This window comes from Vanellus vanellus (genome assembly GCF_965231255.1).
Source record: "Vanellus vanellus genome assembly, chromosome: 3".
NCBI classification, from domain to species: Eukaryota; Metazoa; Chordata; class Aves; order Charadriiformes; family Charadriidae; genus Vanellus; species Vanellus vanellus.
The window spans coordinates 71,180,035-71,192,452 of NC_138907.1; the positions used below are offsets into that span (position 1 = coordinate 71,180,035).

The 12,418-nt window shown below is 35.9% G+C and overlaps 1 protein-coding gene across 1 annotated transcript in view; it reads left to right on the forward strand.

The window, feature by feature from the left end:
* TRDN (triadin) overlaps positions 1-12,418 on the forward strand; it is a 233,828-nt gene that overhangs the window by 88,727 nt on the left and 132,683 nt on the right. Inside the window, exon 13 of the mRNA XM_082481943.1 lies at positions 11,100-11,171. Coding sequence (XP_082338069.1) covers positions 11,100-11,171 — 72 coding nt within the window. The remainder of the gene's footprint in view (positions 1-11,099; positions 11,172-12,418) is intronic.

Sequence of the window (12,418 nt, forward strand, 5' to 3'; positions counted from 1 at the left end):
TGTAACTTTGCCAAAAAATTTCAAACGACTTTCACTCTCTCTGAAGCAGCTACCAAGGGAATGGTTGGTATTCTGCTTCTGTAGAGAAGAACGGATCTCTTTCTTTGATAGTTCACGGCAAGCCAATCTGAGGAGTCAGACTTATGTGATACAAAAGAAAGCCAAAACCTTTGCTGGTGTCAATGAGTCTAAATTCTTGATTTTAATGGAAATAAACCAATCTAATCTGTGAAGGCAGATAGACTAGACTAACAAAAGTATTCTCGCACTGCTGTAGGTGACCGTGCTCTGTCAGGGGGGTTGGACTAGATGATCTCCAGAGGTGCCTTCCAACCCTGACCATTCTGTGATTCTGTATTGTATTTTATTACTACTATTTCATATTATAACCATTTCATATATTTCATTAATTGAGTTCCAAAATCAAGGGTCATTTCAAAAGACTCATTAACAATGTCTGAAAAAAGCCAGTTGTGTTGTGGAGGATCATCAAAAGACTCAACCACTTAAGTTATGAAAAGTTAGCTATTTAGAAAGTAAAGGCAAAAGTTAAATGCCAAAAAAAAAAAGAACTAATAATAAACAAATTGAATTTCATATGAAAAGGTAAAAGTAAGTTTAAGGACCTTGTGAAATAGTTATTACATTCAGTAACTCATTGTCATAATTGATTTCCAGTTAGAATTATTATAACAAATACTGATGGTATTTCGAGTAGGTTAAAAAATGGAAGCATTATAGAGCTACGCAACCCTTCTTCAGTATTCAGTATCATTGTCAGAAGTAAATTCAATATGGAAAATATTTGCAGAAAATTATTTAAGCCAAAAGTAGTTTTTTCTGAATTTTTGAGGTACAGTTGGCAAGGAAACAACTCAGAAACCTGAAAACCATAAGTTCCAAAAGTCAGCCTATAAGACCATATGTTTCTTTCTTAGAGGTTGAATGGCTTCAAGTATGGGGAAAAACACTATTCGCAAAAGAACCTCCTTTTCAAGCTTAGATTTATTAGCTTTTAAAAAACAGTATATTGCAAAAGAACCCAGACACTGGTTATGTATATTTCAGATTTTGCTGACAGTATTCCTGTATGGAACACACATAGGATTAGTTATTTAAAGGGATGGGATACAAATGTCAATAGAGATGAGGTTGCATTATAAACAATGTTGGTAGAAAAGACTATCACTGAAGTCAGCTACATATAGCTCTGCCAAACTTCAGCTGGTAGGATTCAAAACTTGCCATTAGAGATTATTCTTCCAGTAAGGAAGATTAGTTCAGGCAAAATATTTCAACCATTTCCAATACTTAGAAAGATATTTTGTGTTGGCCATTTAACATTTGTGTCCTTCAGTCCTTCCCTTTCGAATGTTCTGAGTGTTACTAAACTAGATGAAAGTGGGACTCACTAAAAGACTTGACTTATTTGTTTCACAAGTTGGAACATCTGCTCAGGAGAACCGTGTTCGCAAATAGCATAGACAAACAGAGTTTAGGATGATCTACATGGATCCACTTCTTGGTTCTGTAATTTTCTAATGTTGGAGAGCAAGCCTGACCCATAGAAAGACTTTGGTCTTGTAACACTAAGCACTACAGAATCTATATTTTAAACACTTATCAACCCAATAGTCTCTGAAGATGTTAACCAATAGTTTAATCTCCTTACACGAGGCCTGGGAAACCATAAAGGCCATCATGGATTTGCTTAAGCCAACAAAGTCCACTAACTACATTTTAAATGGCAACAATCTCAGGAAACTAGGAACCTTACATGGGTTTCAAGCGAACATCTGTCTTTGATGAGACGTGACAACCTACAATTGTCTCCTTCAGTCAGTTATATAAGCCCAGGTTATACATCTCTAAAATATATATTTCTAAAATTGTAAGTGAGCTAGTGAATCCATTACCTTTAGAACATAGTCCTGAAACTGTCTTAGGGAAGTTAACCACCATACAATGAGTTTCTCTCAACTTTAATAGAAAGGAAAATAGCTGAGATCTATGCAAATGTGCCTTTAAACGCCTCCTGATGCTGAATACACTGAAACATCATGAAGAAGGAAAAATATATACTGAAGGGCTTTCAGTTTTCTTGTGAATTTTTCATTAACAAGGCAAAACCTATAGCTCCATGTGGGTCTGAGAGAGGTTACTCTCCTCATCCAAATATAGATTCTGTGCTGTCTCTGCTGCAAAATGATGAAGCTCAGTTTTAACAACAGAAAAGGTGCCTGGTCACTATGCTGCGCAGATGAGAAGAGCATAGACAGGATCTACAAATGCTTTGACAAGATACATTCCATCATGAAACATTTCCAGCTTAGCAGCAATTTCTCTTCTCTTCCGCCGTGAGAACACGCCGTGCAGAGGACAGAAGAGTGTTCGGCTGTGGCCTAAGCAGCATGTGCTCTGCCTGCCTTGCTCATGGCCACGACCTTCTGCATCTACTCCGCAGCCACTGTGACACTTAGCTGCGGCAGGTCCATTCCTTTAACCATTCTCTGTTCAGGCGATTCTTTCTTTTGCCATCCACTTTTTTTCTGCATGTATCTGCTTTGTCATAAAAGACATGCAACGTACTGACATATACCTAGAATGAGTCAAGACTAATTTACTTTTTCTTCATCAGGCAACGCTATTCTTCCCTCTGGTACTTTACTTTCCTTCCTCTTGTTTCACTTTGTCCTTCAGTACACTGGTACTATCTGACAGAGTGAACAGCACATAGAGTTCAAAAGGCATTCAATGCCCACACACATTAAACCTAAACAATGCTTTTATCTTGGTTTTTTTTTAGTTAGGCTTGACAACAAAATCATTTCTCTCTATGTGGTATTCATTCATATAATTGCTGGGGGTTTGGGGAGCACTGTGTTACTAGGCAGCAGTTACAGTCTGAAAAATCATGCGCAGCTCTTAATTTCAGTCCTGGAATATTTTGGTGGCATGTAGTATCATCTTTATCTAGAACTGCAAAATGAGATGTTTGCAATTCATTGCACCTCACTTAGATACCCCAAAATTAATTGCCAAACTTTAACCTTTAGCTGTCTTCATAGCCAATGGTATGAAATGGAGGCCTCCAGAGGACAATTTCATGCTAAAAAAGATGCCTAAGACAGAAAAGATGAATCACGCTTTGAAGGTACCAATTTCTCTCCATTGTCTATAAATGGATCCCTTGGGTGACTTATCTAGATTTGACTGTCTAAAAGTTAACTTTTAAATGTCTGGTTGAGAAAGAGCCCACACACATTCAAGAAGCGTGCTAAAAATGTGCAAGCAAGGATTTCATTCAGATGAACACTTGAAACGACAAGTTTTCTATAAGATTTCAAATGGTATTATAAGGAACATCTATTGGCTCAGCCAAGAAACCAGCAGTGCCACTCTGAGAAGTATGAATAACAATAATAACATTGCCAGAGCATTTTGGGAGTGAGAGAAGGAGACAAGGAAGAAATGTAGAGGGAAATATTTTCTTGAATAAATATGGAAGGCATTTCCTGTCCAAATATGCCAAATTAAATGTCTAAATAATTTTAGCATGAGAGCAAGGCTCCAGTCTTTACAGCTTTCATTTTCACAGAAGTTAAGCTTTGGAATTTTTATTTGCTGTATTAAGTTAAGTCAGTTTCCCAAAAATCACAGAGGAGGCCTTGAGCACATGGGTTAGAACTCAGGACGGTGAATCCCAGAACTCTTTGTCCTTAAAAAACCTTTTTTATAAGAAAGAGGATCTTTCTTGGGAAAAGGAAAGTGAAGGAAGAATTAGAAGTTACGAAAACATGGTTCTCTTAAAGCAATCATTATCTCTAGATTTACAGGGGTTTTGTTCCAGTATTTCTTATAATTCTTCCTACCCTTTATGCAGAACCAGCACCTTTAGTCGAAATTGTTTCAGCCTGAAACAGTTCAGGCCGTGTAGAAACAACAGCTGCTGAGGAGAATTGCATCAAACCCAACATCAACATATGTTTTAAAGGATGTAAATTTTAGCCTCGAATGTCAATATTATTTTTTTTACTATCACTATGTCATAATCTTGTAATTCCCAAAAATATTACAGCTGTGGCACTTTTAGAAGAATGAGAAATCTTACTGAGTTTCTTAATTAGACAGAGCTTAACCTTCAAAGGTATTAGGTATTTAACACCTACATAATACTTACTTCTCATTGATTTCAGCGAGGGGGAGGAGCAGGAGTTAGTAGCCAACACCTCTGCACTTTTGGGCCCTACTCCTGATATTTGATCTGAGAAAAACTCTCATTTCTTTTCCCTCTAACTTTAAACTGCATTGTTGAAATCTAACTTCAGAAAAATGGTTATAGATTCACTCTCTTACATGTTTGTCAAGTATAGACAATACAGGTAACATAATCATTAACTTCTTGTGTCTCTTATTGTGGCAAAAAGATTCAGAGAGGTGAACAACTTCTTGTCTTGTGGTCACAGCTATATGGATTCAGCTGGACTTCCAGGGATTTCTATGTTAAACATATTTATTATCTACAGATATGTCTAATTGTAAGAGACTATAGTATCTGTAATTTGATTTTTTCAATGCTGGGCTGTTTTTGTTTAGCAAGACCTGGCATACGCAATCTTTCTTGAAGACAACATAAAGTTTTAGCAATCTTCAAGTAATGTCTAGGTAGCTGTTCTGACTGTAGCACTGAACGTTTCTGAGATGTAGTAGGACTAATGACAGTTGAAACGATGCTATGTACAGATAAACCAAATACAAATAACTCATAAATTACTGAGCAGTGATCCCATGGCATAGTCAGTGTCTGTTGTCTTTCATCATAACAGCTTATCAGTGCCTTCCATTCTGTTTAATTGTTAGCAGCAAGTATTTAATTGCAGTGTTTTCTTTTCTCTGTTTTAATTATTTTCCTGTGGATCCTTCATATTGTGAAAAGTGTGCATCTATACCAACTCCTGATATTCATGTTAATTATGCTAGGGATAACTGTATATGATGCCAATTTATTAAAGGTTATTTGGGGAGAGAGCGGAAGGATGAATATGTCTTTTATAATCTGCTTTTACAGTCCTTTTGCACTGCAGTATGTAGCAATAACTGTAATAACCCATAATTTCCACACAATAACCCATCATTTTCACTGTCCTAGGACTTAGTTCTTTGAGACTCGGCTTTCCATATTTCTAAACATAACATGTAGGACTATTTTTACCCCCTAAATGCATGTGATAAATAATGGGAGGAAGTAGAGACAATTTAATTTTCAATTTTTTCAATTCAATTTTCTTTTAATGTCAGGAAAGGCTGTGTGACTTCTTACCTAATGTGTAGTGACAAAACTGTTAAAACATAAATTTTAACTCCTTAATCACTTCAATCTTCTGAACACAAAAATTAGAACAGCTTTCACAAGATAAGGGTTGAGCTAAAGAGGGGTTTTGGAGACTCAATGTGGTAAAAATCTCTGAAACAGAATTCTCAACTAATATATTATTTAAAATGGGTTTAACTGCACAGGTCTGTCGTGCAGCTAAGACACATTGCATACATTTTTAGTTGGCACCAATAGCATTGGCTGTAGGTTAAAACAGAAAAATAAAACCCACTCACAGCTCTACCCATGCCTCTTTCGCCTGCCTAATTCATACGCTTGTTATGCACACTTGTATTGTGTGAGACACAAACCCACAGGAAAAAAAGAAATCAAACAAATTCTCAGCTGTGACTTTAATTAGGTTTGGTGGCTGAGTGAAAAACTACTGACCAACCGATGTTCACACAACCTCCAGGAATCTGCGCCAATGGAATCTCCCACCTGTTCAGTTACCAAATGAAGTAGGGTTAGAAAAATAATTTTCTGTTCAGAAACATCACTAAATACATATCTGTATGTATTTGTGTATAGATGTGCATGCACATATATATAGTATATGCTATATAGGTATAAATGCATGTAAATATATACAAAAATGCATCGTCAAAAACAAAGGATGAACTCAAATCTCTATGTATTAAAAATATACATGTTATGTATAAGTTAGACATAAATTAGACAGTTACACATAAGTTAGACACTATGTAGAGCTCCAATATTATCTGTGATATTTTTAATATATTTTAAAATCAAGAGGAATATATAGATAGATTGAGCATTATCTATGTTATCTCTCCTTTTCTTCTTTTCTTATGCATCATAATAACAACTGGCTGATAGCCAGTGTAACAGAATATGAAAATTTAAAGGATAGTATTGCTACTGGTAATCGTTCCATGTACTGTAGTAGTGTTTTTCCTTAGGTAACATCAACCTCATGTAAAATGAGAGTTTCACTGTATGTTGGGCAATTATCCATTTAATAAAGAGCCAGATCCTGAGTGTAATTGAAAAACTGAAATATATGTTGGCTACTAGGGTAGACCTGCTTAAAAGCCTCATTTTATTATCCATTAATTCCATCTGCCGCTGACAAAAATTGAGTTCCAAATAGGTTATTAAGACCCTGTTTAAACTTTTTTGTCCATAACTTTTTTATACTTTTAAGACATGTGAGCTACATCTAGATTAGTAAATCAAACTCAACTCAACTGTTCTCTAAATGTGATTCCTTCTATCATAGAGTGATCTTCATCCATTACACTTCCTCCAGGTCAAAATAGGCCGGCTGCATCCCAGCTGTCTGTTGGGAGTGGTCCCTGGCCCTTGCTAACTCCTGAATTGAGCCAATGAATTGTTTGAGCCATTAGTACTTCATACAGGTCAAAATTGTCAAAGGCTATTCAGGATACGTATGACTGAATTCCAGAGCCCGGTAGCATTCCCAGGCACCATTTAATTTAATAGTGTACAGAAAACCATCATGTTATGATGTATTCCTTAGAAAGATTGCCTATTTTGGGCAACCGTATTTCAATTCATTCCTTCCCCTTAATCAGAATTTGCATTCTTCAAAACAGCTACACAATCTCACCTCTTGATCCTCAGCTTTTCTTTCGTAATGAAAAACTGTTTGCTCACAGTTTTTCGTGCACACATACTAAGCAGAGAAACCCTTCCTCAGAATAGGGACAGTCTAATGCCTGACGAATAACTCCTGATAGCAAGGCAGAGGCTCATCTTTAACTTCATGTAACCCACACATCAAAACTGGAAGACTGGACAGAACGGTGGGACTCCATTAAGATTTCAGTCCTCTAAAAGTGTATTTGACAGTCTTACCTCTTCCTGCTGATCCATGTCTTGTTCCAAGCTTCGGGAAACCTTTGATTTGAATTTACTTTTCATAACAAATGACTCTGCAAAGTGCACATGAACTGTATTTCAATTATTTCTACTATCATTAGGAAAAGATGTCACATCTGGGCAAAATGAGATTTATCTGAAGACATTTTGCTATGCTGTTTGAGGGACACTGTGACAAAGTGTTGGTGCTGCTGGATTGTAGGACTCCGACTGTTCAGATAACTGGTATATGGGTATGAGGAAGAGTAAGGTTATAGGAACGATGTTTCTACATATTGCTTTCTGTGGTGTCATTATTTCTCCTCCTGGAATATTCAGCCATCTACAATGCCTTTAGTTGTTTAAAAATAATAATAATTTTAGAAGAATTTTCTTTCATCCCATGGTCTTTTGATTTAGAAAGATAAATTTAGAGACTTTATGTCAATTAAGGTCACTGCAGACAAATTGAACTGGGCAGATCAGGAAAGAAAGAAAACCCACATGATTTGCTGTTATCATAAGAAATCAATTTATCCTCAGTGCTCAGACATGACATTTTTGACACATGTAGAAAGACACTTCCTAGATTGAGAAAAGTAAGGTAATTAAAGTTTGTATTGTATTCCTTATCACGTAATATAAAATCTAAAATATTCATAAACCAAGTCAGAATGAATTTCTTCATGACATCTCAAGTGATTTAATAAACACCAATGACAGAAGTTTCACAAAGCTTGAGGACTGTATTTTATTTTTAATAAAATATCCATGTTACCATCTCATGTCTTAGACCTTTGCAGCATATTTCTTTCCTTTCAGGGAGTGGAGGAAGCTACTCGTGTCTTAACATGACACTTTTTCTCCTGGTGAGCACATTCCCATGAGCTTAAAGTCAAAACATTTCACTATTCCATTTTACATCAGCTGTAATTTGTTGTCAGATAGCTGTTTACAAGATCATACATGAAGGAGGTATCTGTAGCACAACTGCATGGACAGATTAGGTGTAGAAATATATGCATGTAGAAATATATGCAGAAATACTGTGTTTGCAATTACATCTTTTGGAGCAATCAAACCAACCCTAATAAGAAAAATAAAAAAATAAACCCACAAAATCAAGTCAAATGAACCTTTTAGGCTTATCGCATAGGAGAAAAATAAAGTTTACATTTGAAATGAGAAGCAAATAAATATGCAGACACTAAATTTCAGTGCTCTTCTGTGGCTGCATTTTTAAAGCAGTGAGATAACTGTATGCCCAATAATAATAGTGGTAATCTGGATAATGACTTCTCATGATTCATGGACTGATCTGGTTGTCCACTGGGATCATTAAAAACATCCTGCCTTCCTCTCATTTACATCATGGATATGTGTCCAACTGGCCACTGCTGGAGTCAAGATAGCAGACACCATTAATCCTAATGGTCTGATCTGCTGAGGCCAATTCCTCTTTTCTATTAATGATTTCTCTGTACTGCAGAAAACCACTTGTGCTTTATAACTTACAGAGAAGAGAAAAAGGAAGAGAAAAGGAATTTGACTTAGGATATCCCCTTTAACATATTTCATCAAAAGAAGAGATAAAATATTTATTCAGCTACTGTCCTCCGCATTCCCATCAAAGTGAATAGAGAGACATTTAATAACACGTGGAAACATTAAAGGAGCTTTTTATCGGAGTGGATGGGAACCTGCTCAGAACAAACATTCTGGCCTAAGGGAAAGTTTTTGATCTGTGAAGCCTAAGCTTTTGGTGCTTAAAACACTCTCATATTGGATCATGTGGTCAATTTGCATGAAATAAATGATTTGCTTAAAACTTGTAAAACTATAAAATAGAACTTGACAAGTCATTAGCAATAAGTGGTATCGCACTGGCATTATGCTAACTAACACTGGTGCAATCATTAGAAAACTGCTGCTACAGCACAGAACAGGAATATAATGGCGCCAGCCCATATTTTGACCTAGAGGTGTTAGGTCATTGCCCCACACAGCAGATACCACACTGCAGTCCAAATTATTGACTATCCTTCTTCATTACTGATCCACTCTACATTCCGAGCCACAGCCCTTTATCATCTTTCACGAAATAATTAGTCCAAACTACAAAATTTATCACTTTTTCCATCTAGGGATAGGTGATCTAGTTTAGGCAACGGCAACGAAACAAAAAACCCTAAACTTTAGTCTAGGGCTTTACTCAAAACTAGCAGAAAGAATAAAATTATTTACCTGTTCTTCATTAATTTTTATACTGTTTTTGTTTTGATTCTGAACTAGGAATTCAATTAACGGATTTTCTGTATGTTGTCAGAGGTTACGGATATAACTCTTCTAGTCTGGTTGGCAACAGATGGTATTCAGCATCTCATTAGCTAAGTTTGCAAATTCAACATGATTTTTTTGAAGACATAAAGTGTTTGGAAAATCATGGCTAGATATCTGGACTTCTGAAGTTTGCCTACCATTCATTTTAAGGCTAGAGGCATTCTGTGATAAGATTGGTAAATATCCTCTTGCGATAGAACAGGAAATACGTGTAAACCCTGAGATTTTTACCACTTGTTACACAGCGCCTTCAATGCATTGATTTTGTCAGTGTGTCAACATTTTGTCAGTGGCTCAGGCATGTGAATCAAGTTTGAGCAGCTCAGTGTGTGATATTTTATACAAATTACCGGATGAATGAAATGACATGCCCACAAATTATTTGCCTGCAATCATACATATGCTGATGAGATGCAATAACATGCAATAAGATGATGGTGCTCAAATCCCACTGCTGTCTTCAAGATGATGTTTTTCTCATGCATTCCCCATGAGCATACATACCTTTGTAAAAGGAGAGGGGTAAGTATGATAGTACCATTTCCAAGGCTCATTAAGATCTTAATTTCTCTTCTGAGTCTACCACTGAGCATGAGGCATGGCTTTGAGTTTCTGATGTGGAGCCGGAGCTGAGATTTAACAGCCTGATTGCATGTGGACTCTGGTGCACTGAATGTATGTTGGTGCATATGACTGAATTGATATTAAATTTCACTACTTAATTTTATTTCACAGGATACAACAAATTGTGCTTTCCAAATGACAATGACATGATAGCTACTGAATATAACTGTCAGAGAAAGGAATTAAAAGGAAATTTGGAAACTGCAAACAGGTGTTATGAACCAGAAAAGAAGCATAATGCAATAGATCTGTTTGTGAATCTTTGGTGAAAAGAAGTGAAAAATATTTTTTATAAAGCATGGTATATGCACATAGGCTCAGGCGCTACAAAAAGTCCCAGTTCAAAACTATGAGAAAGTACCGTTCAACACTCTGAGAGAACAGAGGTGTTTCAGTTGGCAGCTGGAATCAGAACCTTGTCAGTGTTTACAGTGCATAACCTGGTTGGTATTTGCTAATTACGAATAATCCTTAAGGATGAGAAACATAATTTTTACTGGTTTTTCAAGAAGTTCATAATAAGTGGACTTGAGGCAATAACTGAAGATCATTTTTTTGACAGAATAAAATAAGTTTTTACTGTAGAAGAGGCATCATGAATATGTAACCTTATTATCACAGTATTATTCTTCAGAGTTTTTTAGTCTAATGAAGAAAAATAGAACTGTACGCATTTCAGCATATGCTTGAGTCACTGGGACTTCATTGATTTAAAATGTGTCTCTTAAAAATAAATTACTTTATTTGTCGAGAAATACATTTCCTTCCTATGGTGTCTGGAAGATAATAGCTTTTATGCACAGTGTAATATTTTAACCATGAAAAATTCTGAAGGGAGCTCAGCCTCCCAGAGAATCCGCACAGCCTGTTAGTAAATACTTTTTCTATGCTTCTTAACCTGTATACTTATGTGCAGGACATAAGGAAATGGTACCACCTCGTCTTCTTCTAGAACATAGTCCAAGAAAGAAACCAGCAGCTATTGAAGGCAAGTTTGAGTTTTTTCCCTCCGTTATTGGCTTCTCCTCATTAATTTGACTCTCTGCTCTAACGGATTTTGTTTATAAATATAACCTATATTATAAAACTGATCAAACAATTAGTCCCGGGACATGAATGGCACAATCATATTTGCACGACAAGACATAATATTCCTTATGGCAGTCCCAGAGGTGGCTCAGGGGATTTCCTGAGTGAAACAGATTACAGGATTGAGGCCCAAACTGTAAAATGATTTCAATGGTGTTCAGCCATAAGTTGCCATCTAATTGTAAACATAATCATTATCCTCTTAATATACTTTGGATTACTCTTTCAGCTATTGTTATTCACTAGTGTTTCTGTGTATTATCTGCAGTAATGAACACGGTATTTCTGGCTCTGCATTTATCAACCATATTCCTATTGTTAAAACTACTGAAAGAAAAATACAAATTCAGATCTTACCTTCAGAAGATTAAAACATAACTCCTGCAATTGAAATATATTGTTTACAGTCTAATCATATCAGTAAAATGGTTGAAATATGCATTTTAATTTTAAAATGGACTATGTCCGATGACTTAAAAGTACTACTGCAATATGCATTCTTGGTGTCTACACCATATGATTTAATAGTACAAAACACGTGAGTCTTTTCATGCAATTATATAGCAGTTTTCATATAATACTTCGGAGTCATTCAGTCACATCATGGCACTTGCTAATCTCTCTCATAGAGGTCTTAGTTCTATGTTATCCAGAAAGCAGTTGCAATCTAAGAGAAAAACAGATGGGATGGCAGCAGAATAAGTAACAAGAGCTACAAGATTTGCCTGCATTTGGAAACAGAAAATGAGAGTTAGATTTTGGCAGAGCCTATGGCTAAAGCAAAGAGTTAAATTAATTAGGTATTTCTGTAATGTGGTAATTGTGAATCAGAATGTTTGGATAAAAATCGTTATGTGACTTACTATCTCTCTCCTCAAAATCTCTTCTACCTCAAATGAATATTTCTTTATAAACACACTGTTTAAAGGAGTATAAAACTGTGGTTATTGTGACACAATGTAGTGTATAAATAGATTTGCAGTCTTGCTTATTTTAGGGAAATGTTTGAACTCTGCTTATCAGCAAAAAGAAGTCCCTGCAATGTTAAACACTGTTATCCACCAATTAACCATCTTGGAAAAAAGACATAATAGAAAATACTGCTGCATTTGCTGAGTGATAAACTTAATCTTTAAATATAACTGT